The following is a 19,401-nucleotide window of genomic DNA, read 5'->3' as shown; positions in this document are numbered from 1 at the left end:
CATCATTTGGGGTAAAGGACTTTTTTCATAATGTGTTTAGGTCTATTTAAATCCTATATTATCACACTATGTACACTATAAAATCTTAAAAAATATTACAAATTACCACTACTTTCTGAGTTATCACATTAAAAAATATGCCTTGTTATAGAAGCATTCTTATTCATTTACCTTTCTGCAGGAACATTTGGCCCGACTGAATACAGTAGCTGAAGCTGATCCTGTATGGGTTAAAGAAAAAAAAAAACCTGTAGAAGATCAATTACATTTTCCAAAGCTAACAGTAGGATTTTGGCGCCTTCTTTAATCTTTAGAGATGGCAGCAATTAACTGGCTACATACAGCGGGCTCTTACTAAAGGTCACAATCCTTGTCATTGATCATGATAGGAAAGACTGATTGGAAGCAAAGACAAAATTCTTCAATAAGTTTGTTAAAAACTAAAATATTATTTTCTAAGCACGGAAACCATCTGAAACTAAAAAAAGAAATAAATAAAGAAGCTACCATTTAATCACCAGCCACAACTAACTGATCCTAATTACTAATAAAATACAGTTTCTTTATTGATATGTTTCCACCAATACATAAATATGTATCTTGGCTCTGTTTACATTTTTATTACTTTTAACATAAATTTTAAAAACACAGTATTCGGATCACTGTAGAAAGTCATCTTACATATAAATTTACTTAGGCTTTGGAAGACCCGAGGCGGTCATTGCCACCCCCAGATGACGTCACGGGGAGCGACGATCTTCTGCGCCGCCATCTTTTTGAAGCCACTGGCAGCTTTGCAAGCACCAAATGCAGGTGTTAACGGTAAGTGTTTGCCGCAATATGCAGCAAAGACTTACCAGCTATGGAAAGTACTCAGCCCATGAGCCCTCTCCATGCACCCGCAAACGATGCGGGCCGTACTATTACAGCGCGTGTCGTGAAGGGGTTAAAGGGGTATTCCCACGAAGACAAGTTTCTTAAATATACTCAGGGTAACAAAATAACACACTCTCTTATTTGCAGGTTATTAACAAAAACACAGCATTTCACAGAAATAAGTACTCGTAGACACGACCCTGTGACTTCTGACTTATGGTCAAGGAAGCCATCTCGGTTTTCTTTGTGGAAGCCGTGGATTTCTCTCTCTCTCTCGAGCTGCTCCCTTTGCATTACAAGACAGAGCTCAAACTGATACAAAGACACTAAGTACCAGCTGGCAGCAGCAGCGTGAGGAGTGTAAAGTTACAGATAAGTTCTTTATCTGGGGAGGGGGAGGAGGGCACAGCAGATCTATGTGTTGTGGAATAGCAAAGATGTAGGAGAGCTAACTGTGTCATTGTGTGTATTAGGCATCTTGTGGACCTCATCATCTCTGATCTGTCTCATCTCTCTTTCTATGTTTTCAGATACTAGAACAATGTTCAGAAGGTAAATGAAAGTGTATATTAACATGTACCCTGATAATTTAAGCTCATTGTAAGCTCACAGAACTAGATGGATCATAATGTGTCTGCTTAGAGAGGCCCCGTCTGCTCTGGAATTTTGCACTGACCAGCCTGGGGAGTGATAGGAGCTAAAACAGCAATGAAACTAAGTGAAATTGTAAAATAAAGGGTTGAAAATGATCTTTATTGTGTTAACGTCACTAGGGGATTGAAATTTGAGAATTTTCTTTCATGGGAAAACCCTATTTAAGCTTTGAATAGCAGCATCCCGGAGAAAAATTATTTTTAATATGCTAATTAGCTCCAAGCACTCCTGTGCCCAAGACACCGGTGTCCATTCTTTGATTTACTTCCATTCCCTCCCATTCATCTCTCAAGAAGTCTAGTAGAAGCACGCAGCTGTATGATAGCATTCTGTACCTCGTATGTGCAAGACTTCCAGCGAGCTGGATGATGTCACCGTCATGGTGTACATCGCTTTCCTGCAGCCACATTTGAAGTCAACATCTCTTGGGCAGATGGGTTTGGAGAGAGTGCGAGTGAATCAAAGGATGGAGGCGTACATAATTACTCGAAGATGAGCCTTTAGGCCACCTGTGTTATGGGCACAGGAGCGCCCAGCGCTAATAAGTATATACTTAAAGGTAGTTTTTCTCCGAGATGAATATTTAAAGTTTAAGGCAAACCTACCACTTCGGATAGGGCTCCTAGGCAGCAAATGGTGAGCTGGTGCCAGCGCTTATCTTCGTTCTTAAACGGTTTTAAAGCATTTAACCCCTTAACGCAGAAGCCACTTTTCACCTTCCCATTTTTTAAATCTGCCCTGTGTCACTATAAATGGCTATAATTTTGAAACGCTTTAACATATCCAAGTGATTTTAAAATTGTTTTCTCGTGACACTTTGTACTTCATGTTAGTTTAAAAATTTTAGTGGTATGTTTTGCATTTATTTATGAGAAAATCAGATATTTGGTGAAAATTTGAAAAAATTCTCGATTTTCGAACCTCAAAATGTTCTACTTTTTCCACACATAGTCATAACAGCAAAAAAACGTAATAACTAACATTCACTGAATTTCTACTTTATGTGGACATGGTTTTTTATGCATACACTTATTTTTGTCGGATGTTATGGGCCTTTGAACGTTTGGTGCGATTTTTCACATTTTCATAAAAAACGCAAAATACTGCTATTGAGGGACCTACTCAGGTTTCAAGTCACTTTGAGAGGCCTAAATGAAAAACTCCATAAATTACCCCATTATAGAAACTACACCCCTCAACGTCCCTAAAACAACTTTTATGAAGTTAGTTAACGCTTTAATTGTTTTCTGGGGTTAAAACAAAATCGGATACAATTTTGAAAGTAAATTTTTTTTTTGGCTAAATTAATGTGTTTTTCAAAAAATTTACAAATTCTCAGTGGATAAAATACCAAAACGCTCCACAAAAATTGATACCCAATCCCTCCCACATATAACAATCCCCCATATGTGGTGGTAACCTGTTGTATGGGCATGGAAGGGAAGCTGCCCAGATTATGCATTGTCACTTTTTATTGGCTATACAATCTTTATTTTTTTGGCAATTTGGAAATATAAGGGCTTATTTTTTGCGACATGCGATGCACTTTACAAATATTTCATTTTAGTGGGTCATTAGCTTATTGATGAGATTTTATTAACTCTTGAATGTATGGGTGAAAAGAAAATTGTCAATTTTGGTTTCCATTCTTTTTGTATTTTTTGGGGGTCGTACACCGTACACTAACAATACTATATTATCTTTATTCTTCAGATCACTACGATTATGGTGATACCTCATTTATATAGTTTTTCATTTATTTTTACAATTTTACTGGAAAAAAACTAATATAGAGGAAATCTCATTTGTTTTTGCATCACCATCTTTTTGGAGACGTAACTTTAATATTTTTTTGGTTGACAGAGCTAGTTTAGGGCTTATTTTTTACGTGTTGAGTTGTCCTTTCAATTCGTACCATTTTGGCGCACATAACTTTTTTTTTATCACTTTTTAGAACAATTTTTGTGAAAAGAATTTATGAAAAATGTACATTTATGGCGAGTTTTTCATGTTTTGTTTTTACGGCATTCATCTGCGTTCATGTTGCGCATGCTCAGTGTGTTACAGCCGGATCCTGCCAGAAAGCAGGAAGTCCCGGGGCTGCGATTGGAGCCACGGACGCCCCCCCCCCCCTTCCCGGTAAGCGCCGCACCAGCTGCTTAGAAGCCCTATCCGAAGTGGTAGGTTTCCTTTAAAAACATGTATTCTTACAGAGTACTAAAGCCCGACCTGTAAGTATAAATAGTTTAAATTACTGAAATCCTTGCGTTGTACATAAGGAAGGTGGTTGCCCTTAGACGTCTGTCAATTTTAGATTGATTACCTATCCTTACGAAAAATAAGTTATACTAGAAAGAATGTATGAGAAGTGTTGCGGCCACAAGCAAGTCACTATAGGCAAAAAATTCAAAATTTTGATTTTAAACAGTTTTTAGTCTTTTTTTTTTCAAGCAGCACACTTTTAGGTGCATCATAAATGAACAGTTTATGTAATGCAGTAAAGAAGAAAAAAAAAATATCGCAGTATAGCTTCAGGCTCGGCAGGCACATTTTCCAGCTTTATTCACTAAAGCAGTAGTTACGTAACAAAGTCACAAATACTTGTTGTTTAAAGCTGCCAAATAATTAGCACGAATTTACCTTAAATGGCAGGTAATAAATATCTCTAGCTTGAAACCTGGAGCGCAGTGGTGGATCAAGAGGGTTGCCAGAATATTTCGGGACTGGCAGCCCTAAAGCAATCACTCGAAAATCTTCACTGACACGCACAATCTTCCAAGCATCCAGTTCCTCCTTACTATGTTCCTGGGAATAGAATAAAAGGGGAAAACCTGTTATCCTCCAGAATATCTTAATAATAATCCAAATACTATCAAGGAGAAAACTCTTGCTTGCCCCCAGACCCTCTTCCTCCGTCCGCCTATGGCATCCATATAGTATACTGGTCAGAAGGAATCAGGTGCTGAAAAAGTCTGTCTTTAGGGAGAGGTTTCACTATATATTTAAAATGACAAACAAAAGGGTAACAATTGGGAGAATTTATCACCAAATTGTGTTTTTTTCTACTACTTTTTGAGCCTTTTTTGTCTCATCTATTTTATAGTAGTACAAGAAAACAAAAGTTCAAAGGTGATTTATTCCCTTGTTGTCTGATTTCAGGTTCCAGGCTCCGTGGAGGGTTGGCCATCCAGCCAATACGTCCACATGACGTCTGTGTGAAAGGAGCCTAAAAGTGAGGTTCAAAGTGAGGCAACGTTTCGGTGAGCTACACCTTTTACAAGCAAAAAACAAATGGACCACAGCAAGTATATATAGTAACTGCATTGGGGGAGATTAACATACTTATGAATGTATACAATTTCAAAACATCACACTGTATAGTGAAAATTCAAATACTGCATTATTATAGTGTCATGGTACAAACATATAAAGTTCTACAGTGTATCCATTTAATAAAATAACAAAAATGGTGACATATAGATCCCCTCATAAATATATGTAACAATACATGTTCAAGAGAGGCCTGGATGACTTCCTGGAGAGCAAAAATATCATCTAGTCCTTTGAAAATTCAGTCCATAAGCGGTGAGTCAAGAAAAAGGTTACAAAGTCATGTTGGATGAGGGTTTGAGCGCGAAGTTGTACATTTTCATTTAATTATTTTGTTAGTATTTTATGAATCCACCTTTGGCACTTGTCTTAATCCTTCTGGGCATACTTTCTATCAGATTCAAGCATGTCACAAACGAAACCTGATCCCAGGTCTCTTCTGCACCTTTGCAATGTTGGCGAATACTGGTCGACTCACTGAGGTATGAATACAGTTTTTGTTCAACTCTACCCACAAGTATTTGATTGGGTATAGGCCAGAGGACTGTGGCGGCCAATCCAGAAACTGTACTTCATTGTCAATGAGACATTTCTTCAGGCAGATTACACCCACATAATAATTTCAAAATTGTTTTATTACTAACATAGGGAATTTAAACTGTGCATATCTCACAAAATCAATCAAATCCACAAACGCAAAACACACTACCCAAACCTAGCTTTTGTCTTCTTCAGGGTCATCCTACTTTATATGGAGTCTTGATGGAATAAAATGCGGATAAAACAAATCTCACTTGTGAGTGTGGGAAGCTTAAACAACAATGGAAAATAATATGCTGTGAGACAGCATAGGACTGTGTGTTTTTTGGATAAAAATATAAGAACGGACAGTACAAGGATCTCTCCAAAGATCTTTTTATACCTCGGCCTGTGACCAGGATTAGGGGGCATCCTCTGCGCCTAGAGGAGAGGCGATTCTACCATCGCCATAGACAGAGGTTCTTTACTGTAAGAGCAGTGAGACTATGGAACTCTCTGCCGCAGGAGGTTGTTATGGCGGACTCTATGTACATGTTCAAGAGAGGCCTGGATGCCTTTCTGGAGAGCAAAAATATCACGGGTTATGGTGGAAAAACTGTTGTTTAATTCTTAAAGGTTGGAAATGATGGACTTCTTTTTCTAACCTTATATACAATAATATACTATGATACTACTGTATGATATAACTTGTAAGCGGAATATTTATTTGTAATGACAATTATAAATAGAAAATATAAGTGAAGTTATATCTTCTTTTAAAATCCTTTAAAAATACAACATAGGCAATTATTTTATAAGTGATAAAAACCTTGGAGAAATGGTTAGTAATCATTCACTCTTACAATTAGACATCAATACAAAGCTAATTCTCTTTTCTCATCATCACTAATAATTTAATACACTTTGAAATGATTTCCAATGGATATTACAGAATAACATCCCTGGTTTATATAAGGTAGATGATAACCCCCGCTTTAAAATAATTATATAATGGCAAGGCATTAGAGAAGTGATATATTCTACCCTCACCCCAGGTGACTTTCATTACAATAAATTATTATTGTACTGTAATTGGTAAAAGGTATAAAAATGTGTGATTGTTCTGAGAATTTTGGATTTGTTCCTTGAAAAGGGTTCTCCAGTCATTAATTATTTATTACCTAATAAAGTGTCACTAACCCCTTAGAGACCAGCCTGTTTTGGATCTAAATGTCCAAACTGCTGTTTTTTTTACCAACATTTTAGACCTTTAAAAGAAGAAAATATTTGTTTTACAGTGGGATAATTTGAAGTTATTATTGGTACCAGATCCTTAAACCTGATTTGAAGTTATTATTGGCACCAGATCCTTAAACCTTCAACTACATTACTCCAAGGTCTTGCAAAATGAGGAGCTGAACCCCTGAGGTGCTCTGCTTATGCTCCATGAAGCACCTCAGCCTAATTTGGATATTTCTAAAGTAAAGTCTTGTAATGAAAGAGCAGCTGGACAATTAAAACAAAGGTATGGATGGGCATGTGGGAGCATAACCCCACATAAGTATAACCCCCACCACAGTTATTTCTTATGGAAAGGAATAACTAGCTAACTACATAGTACTAAGCTTTATTGTTAATCTTGCTTCTTACGACAACCCAACATTTTTAAAATCCAATTGTCACAGAGACCAAAAATTTTTTTTGACTAGAGCTGCAATTATAAAGTATACAGTTCCGACTTACATACAAATTCAACTTGTACGTAACCTGGAAACTGCCTGTATTTTATAATTGTAGCCCCAGACTAAAATTCTGTTGCCGCAGTGAGAATTGGATTATTAAAATTTTGTGCTGTCATTGGAACAAGAAATATCAATATAACTTCATTACAGACACCTTACAGCTGATCATTGCAGCCTGGGACCAAAGTAAGTCATCCAGAGAGCTTCATGAGAGGTCTTAGTGGGCAGAGAGGTCTGTCTCCAACTAGGGGTAGTCTGTAAGTCAGGTGTCCTTAAAGGGAACCTGTCAGTAGAAACTGACCTAATAAGCCAATACCAATATGATGCCAAGCAGCTGAACATCTTCCAAGTTTCTCTCATGACCCAGCGCAGTGGCATCATCAAGAAAACCTACTTTGAAGTAAGATGTAAACTGGTTGTATAGAGTCAAGGAGGCAGATGTTAACACTGAAGTAAAGCTATCTCTTCCTCAGAAAGCCCCCCTTACTGTTTCTAATGGCCCTGCATCCAGAGACATCACTAACCAGATCTCCTGAAGTCCATGATGTCAATCACAGAGGAGGAGGAATTCAAAGCCTCCTTAACTTTATATAACCAATTTATCTCTCACTTTAAAGTTGATTTTCTGGATGATGCTACCACACTGGGCCATGAAAGAAACAAAAACTGGAAGGTATTACGCTGTTTGACAATATACTGGTAGTGGTTTATTAAGCCATTTGATGATGACAGGTTCCCTTTTAATTCAGAGACTGCCTATATACTGAATGTCTAATAATGTCTGCTTAGTCAGTTTCCTCCCATTACTAAATATTAGCAAAACAGCTAATTACTGTATATCTAGAAAGTTGACATATTTGCTCCCCAGCATACAAACAATTCTTATATATGAGAAAATACAAAATAAAATTGTGAACATAGCTGGTATTTACTTCTAGTAATTTGTCATAACGTTCTGCAGACATAAGAAATCGTCCATCTTCAAGCTGCATCTCTCTGTTTTCCAGCAAATTGTTCAAAACTGGTAGCACATTTCTCTCTGCCTTTTCCAATCCTTCCAAAACCAAAATTCTTCCCTCTGTGGCAGCACGAACAGCACACTAAAAGAAGGTAAAAAGCAATATTAGAAGTTTAAAATTATATGTCACTAACAACAGTTCTAATAAATATGGATTCTCTATTTTTAATCCAGCCGGGTGTATTATTATTCTACAGCTTTTGCTTTTCCTTTTTATAAAAAGAACATGATTCATTTCAGTTTTACAATGTAACTAGAGCTTCCTGACTCTTTTATAGTGTTATTTATTTATGTTACAAGTGACAAAACCAAGATAAGCACTTTCAAAAGTTATATAAGACTTTACACCCAAATACACACCAATAACAGCCGAGGCGTTAACAAGGCTTACTAGCAAAACAATATACAGTGTGTAGTTATATATATCATTCCCAATTTAGAAATGAAATGCACTATAATAAAAAGAAATCAAACAGGCAATCAAAACCATGGAAAACGAAAAGGTCAATTGTCATTTAATGTCTTTACGATCACAGAGCATACAGTGAGATTACTTTCCAGTGAGTCATAGAGAACACACTCAAGCACCACAGAACATGATTTGCATCTAGCTAATTAGAAAATATTTACTTAGCCATATCCCAATACACCTACTTACCATCTGTACATTCACAACTCACTTAAGCTGGTGAAATGGAAAAGGGAATGTTTTCCACAAGGACTTATCAGAAACTCCGCCATCAGACACAATAAAGGCGAGAATTTTAACAGACATATTACACAAAGACAAATATTTTTATCTCATTTACATGTAGGAGCATACCGTTTCCAAGAGGATTTAAAAGAGGTCTTTAAAATTAGTTATGATTTTCAATATACTAGGTAATTTTACTAATCCCAAAAATTGTTAAACTATGATCTGCAAAAAGTAATGGTTTAGAGGTTATGTGCAATGTTTATTATTTTTCATTAGCTGTTACATTTTAACCAGATCTATTTTCTAAATGCTCTTCTTTTCCTACCATTTTGCTACTGTAGAATATGTGTATCTCCTTTATAAAGGAAACTGTACTGCTTAATCTGGGATCAAGTCAACACCACACTGCACCAGTCTCTACATAGTTTACAAAGCAGAGGATTGTAGAGAAGAGTGAAAGGTAGTCATGTTACCTGGGAACGCAGAGGGAGGAATGAACACATAACATGGTCTGGAGGAGAAGAGGAAAACTCACTCAGACTGAGTGCAGAGAGAAGAGAACCCATAATAGAGAAGAGGAAGACTCACACAGACTGAGTGCAGAGAGAAGAGAACCCATAATAGAGAAGAGGAAGACTCACACAGACTGAGTGCAGAGAGAAGAGAACCCATAATAGAGAAGAGGAAGACTCACACAGACTGAGTGCAGAGAGAAGAGAACCCATAATAGAGAAGAGGAATACTCACACAGACTGAGTGCAGAGAGAGAAGAAAACCCATAATAGAGAAGATACAGACTCACACAGATTGAGTGCAGAGAGAAGAGAACCCATAATAGAGAAGAGACAGACTCACACAGACTGAGTGCAGAGAGAAGAGAACCCATAATAGAGAAGAGACAGACTCACACAGACTGAGTGCAAACAGAACCAAGAGCCCACAGAAGAGAAGAGGAAGACTCACACAGACTGAGTGCAGAGAACAGAGAACCCATAATAGAGAAGAAGAAGACTCACACAGACTAAGTGCAGATAGAAGAGAACCCAAAATAGAGAAGAGACAGACTCACACAGACTGAGTGCAGAGAGAAGAGAACCCATAATAGAGAAGAAAATGACTCACACAGACTGAGTGCAGAGAGAAGAGAACCCATAATAGAGAAGAAGAAGACTCACACAGACTGAGTGCAGAGAGAAGAGAACCCATAATAGAGACAAGGAAGACTCACACAGACTGTGTGCAGAGAACAGAGAACCCATAATAGAGAAGAGGAAGACTCACACAGACTGAGTGCAGAGAGAAAAGAACCCATAATAGAGAAGAGACAGACTCACACAGACTGAGTGCAAACAGAACCAAGAGCCCACAGAAGAGAAGAGGAAGACTCACACAGACTGAGTGCAGAGAGAAGAGAACCCATAATAGAGACAAGGAAGACTCACACAGACTGTGTGCAGAGAACAGAGAACCCATAATAGAGAAGAGGAAGACTCACACAGACTGAGTGCAGAGAGAAAAGAACCCATAATAGAGAAGAGACAGACTCACACAGACTGAGTGCAAACAGAACCAAGAGCCCACAGAAGAGAAGAGGAAGACTCACACAGACTGAGTGCAGAGAGAAGAGAACCCATAATAGAGACAAGGAAGACTCACACAGACTGTGTGCAGAGAACAGAGAACCCATAATAGAGAAGAGGAAGACTCACACAGACTGAGTGCAGATAGAAGAGAACCCATAATAGAGATGAGGAAGACTCACACAGACTGAGTGCAGAGAGAAGAGAACCCATAGTAGAGAAGAAGAAGACTCACACAGACTGAGTGCAGAGAGAAGAGAACCCATAATAGAGAAGAAGAAGACTCACACAGACTGAGTGCAGAGAGAAGAGAACCCATAATAGAGACAAGGAAGACTCACACAGACTGTGTGCAGAGAGAAGAGAACCCATAATAGAGAAGAGACAAACTCACACAGACTGAGTGCAAACAGAACCAAGAGCCCACAGAAGAGAAGAGGAAGACTCACACAGACTAAGTGCAGAGAGAAGAGAACCCATAATAGAGAAGAGGAAGACTCACACAGACTGAGTGCAGAGAGAAGAGAACCCATAATAGAGAAGAAGAAGACTCACACAGACTGGGTGCAGAGAGAAGAGAACCCATAATAGAGAAGAAGAAGACTCACACAGACTGAGTGCAGAGAGAAGAGAACCCATAGTAGAGAAAAGGAAGATTCACACAGACTGGTTGCAAAGAGAACAGAGAAACCACAGTAGAGAAGAGAAAGACCCCCACAGGCTGAGTGCAAACAGAACAGAGAACCCATATTAGAGAAAAGAAGACCCCCACAGACTCAGTGCAAACAGAACAAAGAACCCATAGTAGAGAAGAGGAAGACTCACACAGATGGGTAGAATGAGATCATAATGAAAGTGACAGCAGCACCATTTTGAAAAAAAAAAAGAAAAATCATCAGAAAAGGTAAGAAAAGAGTCTCCAACTGACTTTCATTTTAAATAGGACTATGGGGGCACAAAAACAACCCTTTTAATCCTGTGAAGGGTTAACCCTTTTTTAAATTACTGCTACTTTGCAGATGAGAAAGAAGAGTAATGACATTCCAAGATGTAGTTGGAAACTTGTCTCGTGTAACTGTATCTAATACAGCTCTGAAGCATATCCTGTGATCCCAGCAAAATTCTGTGAAGGAAATAGGGAACTTGCATGTGCAATTTTCATTATTTGAACAAAACGTTTTTTTCTAAGTAGACTGATTTGGGGAAAATTTGTGAGGGGGTTTCAATCATCCAAATGTTGATGTAATGTTCTTTGATGCAAGATGCAAATTGCCCTGTAATTTTCTTGGATATTCTATTTATGTGCATAAAAGCCCATTAATACTATTCTTTTTCAGGTAAAATACAATCTTTGATTAAATCTTAAATCCTTATGTATCTTGCCTGAATTTACTACCCACCACACAATACCATTAGAGTATTCCAGTAAGGGTCACTTTTTCCCACCCACTGATTAGCACAGAGCATAAAACTTCCCTGATCATGGAATAAAGACTGGTCACGCACACAATGTGTTAATTTTGTGGTACATTAAATACTCTGTCATTCACTTGTACACAAATTAAAATCTTGTTTTAATGCTTCTTTGTAATTAGCTGTCTCCAATTCCATTTTTGTAATTAGCTTTTTGGCCCCTAGAGCAGATAAAGGGCACATTATAAGGCAATTTGTTCTTAAATAGATTGATCTCAAGCTCTCTAGCTGTCCAAATCCAGACACAATATCCAATTTTAAGGAACTAAAATGTATTAAAGAGGAAATCATAATTGAGAATAAGAACTAATTTAGCGCTCATTACAGCTCAACCTATCATGAACCTTCAACCCTGGATACTTCAAATATAGTACAAAATGACTGCTCATGTTGAAGCAGTGTTTGGATTCATTGTATTAGTATACAAAGAGTATCAGTTAAATAAAGCACAAAACCATAGATTACAGGAATTCTTTTTAAATATTTAGATACCTCATCTCTGTCATAGCATGTTCCAAAATGCTGTTTTGTTGAAAGAAATACTGATAAGAACTCTTCATGAAAAATGATGCTCCTACCGCATTTCTCCTTTCCGGACCATTTATAAGTGGTCGTGCCAGAAAAAAAATGTGGTTTTCTGTATTCTCCAATTCCACTCCGAAAAGGGATGTGGTTTTCATGGTGTGGATACGCAGACACAATCAATATCTTTCCTTTTTTGTGTGCTAAAAAGTGACGGCGAGTATACCAAAAGAAAAATATTTTAGTGGAATAGAAACTGGTGCTCGGGACACATAATTGTCTTAGGACAACCACCATCAGGATCAAGGATTGTAAACCAAGCACAAATACATGCTGGTGTGTGCCCCCTCTGCCAGGATCTGTTGTTCTTTTAGCTTTTTATGCTCTTGTTTTTTTAAGAAAAAAGGTTTTAAATGTTATGCAAATGAGCCTTAAGGGCTCCAGGTTCCATTAACATCTAAGCCCCTCAGGATCATTTGCATACTTTTTAAAGACTTGTTTTTGTAAAAGTAAGGACATAAGAAGATGTTAAGAAGATGAAGAGGAGATTCTGCCAGAGGAGGCACACACCAGTATGTCCGCACCCTCTCATCTTTTAATGGCACATGATGCTAAAGGGTTAAAGAGGCCCTCAGGTATTTATGGGAAGAGCAAATTTCTACTGAAACCCATTGCATGCCAGCTCATAGCTTACAATTATCTGCATCTTTGAACACTGCTGTTTAGAACTGCATTTACATAAATTATAAAAGGTTCACTCGATCTTACAGCCTCGTCTCTTTTAAGATACAGTTCACAATGGTTAAAAACTTACCGTCACTAAAACCCAGTGCTCACTTGTCTCTGCCTCACGATGCCTACCCAACACCCAGGCCTGACATCAGCACTGAGATCTCATATAGACTAGACTATATACAGCTAATTTGCAAATCACATCAAAGTTAATATTTTGGATAATGACACCATACTGAGCATTATCAGGTAACTGAATAGAAGTAGTGGTTTATTTGGTTCATTGCTACTTACATAATATCTACCATGAGGAATCTACCTTCAGAGGTAGAATGGATTGTAGATTCCTTCTGCCTGCCTCTGCCATAATCTGTAATTTAATAATCCTGGAACCTAACCTATGTTATTAAAACCTTTGTTTTAGTGAGGCTACTGGGGTGTGTACTCGCCTAGCCGGGCACTGGGAGCTAAGGCTACTCCACGCCCCAGTAGCCTCTGCAGTTAATTTACATATTACTAAAATAAAGTTTTTAACAAGTTAGGTTCGGTTCCAGGATTTTTAAATTACAGATTAGGGCAGAGGCAGACTGGAGGAATCTGAATTAAGCTCATTTATATAAATCAGCCATCATTGCATGGACTCATCATTTCAACAAATCTCCTGACATAGAATTTAGACGGTTGTTTGGTGCTAACATATTGTACACAATCACTGCTTATCATTCTGACATGTTCAACCATACGAGGAGAACCAATGCACTCTAGTATGAAAAACCCATAATTTTTTTATACCAACATAATTGATATACATCTTACTATTGTTTCTCTTCTGCATACAGGAAAATAGAAGTTTCATCGCTGCCAATGTACATACAATAGTTCAATGATAACTTGCCTGATCAATGTAAAAGGCAGTCCCAGCTCTTATCTCCCTTCGCTGCTTAAGATCAGACTCTGTAGTGTCTCTGGAAAGGGAAATATATTCCACTTCTCGCTTAGTCAGCTCCTGTAAATAACAAGGACATCAGGAGTATTACAAAAATTGTAAACCATTACTTATATGTTTTCTACATCATTAAACACATTTGGATATTTCCATACTTTAAAGGAAATCTTCTGTCTGGATACTACTTAATCAAGTAAGTCTTGTCTGGCCTGCTGCAGGTGTAAGGAGAGTAGCAGTACCCATAATACCATCTACCCCCCCCCCCCATACACACCTCTATCCCCCGATACAATCTACCCCACCCCCCCCAAACATGGTTACTGCAACAGTTAACGTAACAGTAAAGGTAACTCTTGCAGCAACTCGGGATTGTCAGCGAGCTGCTAATTACCAAGACATTTCACTGTTACCTCTGAACACTGTAAATAAGCTGCATGTTACCACTAGATATGTCTTACACAAGTGTATGTCTTACCGTATGTATGCAACTAAGGACTGTAAGCATCAAGCAAATGAAACGTCCATTGTAGTCTGTTGTGCAACCATATGTAATCGTACCTGTATCCTATGTGTTGTAACAATATGCCTGAGCTCTGTGTAACAAAACAATTTCCCCCAAGGGATCCATAAAGTCGTATCATATTGTAAGTAGCTCCAGTGTCGAATACCTACAGCCACATAGAACAATAGAGACTGCACGCTCTTGGTTAGTGGTGCTCAATGTCGGATTCTCAATCCAGAAATGTCCATATAGAAGAACATGGCACACACAAAAATGGGTCTTTTTCTTATTTTATAAAGCGCTAAAATATTTCTTTAGAATAATAGCCTTCACCATAATGCATAAGTACATAGGGGTAAGTACAACAGATCAAAAAATTAAGACGTTTTGGTCATCGCGACCTTTGTCAAGTTAGATCTGGCTTTGTCATATGACTGGACTAATTTTTGGGAATTCCGACAGCCATCCTGATGCACGATCTGCTCCTGAATTTATTCTTAACGTTCTCCTTGTAGCAAAAAAAATTACTTTTAAAATATGCTTATTAATAGCAGGTGATCCGAGGGTGCGTATCACCAGAGAATCCCATCCGGCAGGATTGGAAATTACCTGCCCCCATTGCAATCCATTTACTTTCTGAAGGCAACATCATAGGCTGCCAGATTGCCATTTCCACGCCTGCACAGTAGCTTCCTTGCTCCACCAACTTCAGGGATGCTCTACACAGTCAAACCTGACCTGGAGACCTAAACCTAACCCGGCTCTTCTTAACCAGTTGAACCGGATGAGACCGGATACTTGTTTCTATGGCACAGCAAGGGAACAATATGTCTCTGCTCTGCCTTTTCACAGAGGCGAGCCCAGGATGCCAACGTCCTTGCAGTGGCAGCACAGTGACATCACACACCTGTGCCAAATGTCAGACTGATAGAGAATGTGGTGTAATGGTGTAATGAATGTGTAAGAAGTGCACCAGGGGAGCTGTGGCTCTGGCAATGCCCTCTGGAGCACTTGCAATGAATTAGCATATTTTCAAAAGTCTTTTTTCGGCTACGGGCAGAGTGCAAAGGAAGGAGAAATTCCGGAACAGATCGAGAATAAGGATCGCCATAGGAATCAATTATTAGAGTAACTTGAGTAAACTGTACTTAGATGCCAGATTTCCTTTAACAATTGTCCTCCCAGTTGGTAGAAAACCTCTGCTTACACAAAACCACACTTACTAGACAAACCACTGGGAACCAGGGCACAACAAACTTACAAAAAAAACTTGCCAGGAATTCTAAATTTTCACTTTTAAATCTATATTTGCTTCTAAAAAGCAGGATTATTTCTACTACAAACCACATGCAACTATTTTCTACCTTTTGATTTTAAACAAACTATTTCATTTTGAAATTGCTGTGGACTACCTCCAGCATTTTATGGAAGTGTTGGTGTGGATAAATATGTAAAATATGTAAAACGCATTCATAATTAGACATTTCCACCATAAATGTAACAGGGTGCCTATTTCTTTGTTACATCTCCTGCATATGTTGGGGCAGTCCAGGAATATTGTTTGCCAGTCTATAAAGTACCAGTAACGCCTACATCTCCTGGCAACCAACCTACCCTTCTCACCTTAGCCGAGGACTTTTATTATAATTCAAAAACAAAACAAACATCATAAAAGAACCTGCCCTTCATTGTATGTAAAGTCACGAAAGATGTTTTGAAATTACTTGCTTTCCTGTACCTTGACCTACTGTTTGTCATCAATAAACAGAATTATAAAAAAAAAAAAACATCATAAGGAATAGCTTCAACCTTCAATCATTGCAACCCACATGCAGAACCCAACATTCTTGTGATATCACAAATTCCCCTACTATTACTGTTGAAAAGGTTTTATCCATTCTTTAACACTAACACTTCACTAGTTGTATGCTTGACTCAATCCGATCAAACCCTTATGGTGTTTAGATCAACTCTAACCCACCTTATCAACATTGCTCTAACCATTGGTACTGTTTCATCTATCTTTAAACATGAAACTATTACATACATCCTAAAGAACCTCCTCGGGTAATCATACTTCAAGCCACAGAACTTACCAAATATTGCATAGCTATAGCTCTCCGAAGAGGACCTGGAGGGCCAATGAGGAAGATGTCTTGTCCCAGCAGATCTTTCTGCATTATCCATCGTAGGTGTTGCACAATGGACTCGCTTAGAGTATCAGAGACTAAATTAAAAGATTAGATAAAATAAATTCATCTTGGTAATGTAAACACATAACTCTCATGTGCCTCAAAAAAGTGCTGCTGTCAGGACCAAAATAGGGAAGACGGTGGTGGATGTTACCAAAATTAATGACAGTTTAACCTCTGTCTGGCAAGGGGGTTCTTTCACAAAGACAACTTTTAAATAGGGGGAAGATGGCTATTTGAAGCATAGGGATTCTATGAACAGGAAGTGTACTATCAATACAGTCATAGCATACTTCAGATGTCACCATATCTAAGCACAGTACAGAGTTTTGTACACTTACAATACTTACTACACTTACTTATGATAATACTACATTTACTTACAATAATTCTGCAAAAACATTGTCCCGATAGATTTCATTTCTGGTACACTGTAGGCTATACAGAATTAAATTTTTATGGGGATCATTTTTGTTTTTAAAGAGCTTTGAAACATATAATATTAGAACCCCTATGTATCAATCCATTTTCAAGTCTGCACCCCTCAAATGATTAGAAAAAGCTTTTAGGAAGATTTAACCTTTGAGATCCTACTATTACGGTAATTAAAACAAAATGGAGGTGAAATGGTCTATTTTTGTTGGCAATGCACTCATTTAGCCCTGTAATTTACACATTTGCATAAGTTAAAAAGAGAAAACACATCTTAAAATTAGTTAAGCAATTGTTAATCCGCATATACATGCACGTTACTTGTTGCATAGGCAGACAGCAAGGTACAGAAGAGAAGAAAGGCGATGCTGCAGAAAGTTTTGGCCTACAGGATTAGGCTGCATTCACATGAATGTATACCCGCCGGGAGCATACCTCTCCTCGATGGAGAAGAGGAGGGGTGACACCTCCCCTCTCCATAGCAATGCATAGCGCACGTGTGCCTCACCATATCGCTCCATGCGGTTATTGCCGTCTATGGGAGGCGTATATATACGTCCCCCCGACGGTCGTGTGAATGCAGACTTAACCAGTTTAAGTGAGCTTTGTTTTTCCATTGCCGTTTGAGGGCTTATTTTTTGTTGGATGAGATTCATTTTTCAATGATACTAATTTTGGGGTGGCTAAGACTTATTGATGAAAATATATTCACTTTTTTGTGGGGAAAAGTAGACAACACATCAATTCTCTAAATTATTTTTGGCATTTTTTTTTACTAAGCTACAGCTTAGTCAAGGAGCGTTAAGGGGAGTTAATGTATACATAGAAGCCTATGTATACAATCACTGAAAAAATGGCAAGCTGGACACTGCTAACATACACTAGAAATGTAAATATATATAAAAAGTGGATTGCAGGTTAATTATATTATAGAGGCAATTAAAATAAATGATGATGTAAATTAAGATATATTAAAGGGATCAACTAAGGTTTTCTGTGGCTTACGGGGAAAATGTTGAATAATGAATCCATTACAATCCACTTTAAGCTTTGCACAAAATGAAATAATTGATTGAATAAAGAGACTTTAATTATAAATGGAAAAGGCAAAATCAATGGACTGTGTATATTCAAAGTAAGTTTTATTCCAGCAAGTTTATTGGATATCAGATTTCCATTGCCTTCTAGAACTAACAAGATTCTGACAGCGTTCATTTTATATAGAATATTTTGGCTCTTTATGAGCATAGGGGTAAAAATATGGAAATAATAGACACTAGCCCATATATATTATTGCATCTGCACCAGTTCTTTCTCTACATTTGCATGAAAAAGTGTATTTGGAGCTTGCACATGTATTTATTAAGTGTTTGTACCACAATTGTGTTGCGGTTACATTTTGTCCAAAACGTTTGAAAACGTTGCACCTAAAGGGGTGTTGTAGTGTGTGTTCCTAGTCTGCACTACATTTACTATTGCAATTCCACAGAACTGTGTGGCAACAGCATGAAGCAAAGTACAAAGAGGGCAAAAAAAGGCGCAACTGCGTCACATCCTGAAAACAGACCAGATTAACAAAGAGCATGCGACACTAATAAATAATGTGGCACAAAGTGCACATTAGTGAGGAAAACTGCAATTTATAATTTATAGCACAGATATAGACACATTTCAAGCACTTTTAAGAAGTCTGATGCAGGCATGAAAGTCTGTTCCCCTAAACAGAAGGTTGATAATTTGATCCATTTATTTCCGCATGATGAGAATAAAACATAGTCTACATCAAAGGCTCACTGAAGCATAGCCAGTGTCCATAGAAAATAATTGCAGTGCTAGGAATAACATGCGAAGCAAAAGTTATGTATGTACAAAAAATAATTGATGTGCCTGATCCTATACAATGATTATTACTCTACATGAAGTGAAATAATGGACTACAGGCGGTCCCCTACTTAAGAACACCTGACTTACAGACGACCCCTAGTTACAAACGGACCACTGGATATTAGTAATTTACTGTACTTTAGTCTTAGGCTACATTAAACAGCTATAAGGCTACATTCACACGAACGTATGGAGGACGTATATACGGCCGACGTATATACGGCCGATATACGTCCCCCATACACTTCTATGGGCGCACGGCACCCTATGGGAGCGGTACGGTGCAGCACACGTGCGGCACC

The 19,401-nt window shown here is 38.0% G+C and overlaps 1 protein-coding gene across 1 annotated transcript in view; it reads right to left on the bottom strand.

Annotated features, from left to right (window-relative positions):
• The window catches only part of VWA8 (von Willebrand factor A domain containing 8), a 209,711-nt gene that overhangs the window by 173,231 nt on the left and 17,079 nt on the right, over positions 1-19,401 (bottom strand). Inside the window, exons 4-8 of the mRNA XM_072135279.1 lie at positions 16,688-16,818; positions 14,039-14,149; positions 8,054-8,221; positions 4,171-4,335; positions 172-221 (exon numbers count right to left, since the gene is read on the bottom strand). Coding sequence (XP_071991380.1) covers positions 172-221; positions 4,171-4,335; positions 8,054-8,221; positions 14,039-14,149; positions 16,688-16,818 — 625 coding nt within the window. The remainder of the gene's footprint in view (positions 1-171; positions 222-4,170; positions 4,336-8,053; positions 8,222-14,038; positions 14,150-16,687; positions 16,819-19,401) is intronic.

The sequence above is a fragment of the Engystomops pustulosus genome, chromosome 2 (genome assembly GCF_040894005.1).
Source record: "Engystomops pustulosus chromosome 2, aEngPut4.maternal, whole genome shotgun sequence".
In the NCBI taxonomy this organism is placed as follows: domain Eukaryota; kingdom Metazoa; phylum Chordata; class Amphibia; order Anura; family Leptodactylidae; genus Engystomops; species Engystomops pustulosus.
Note: the sequence above shows the minus strand (reverse complement) of the source record. Positions and strands in the feature narration are given on the sequence as shown.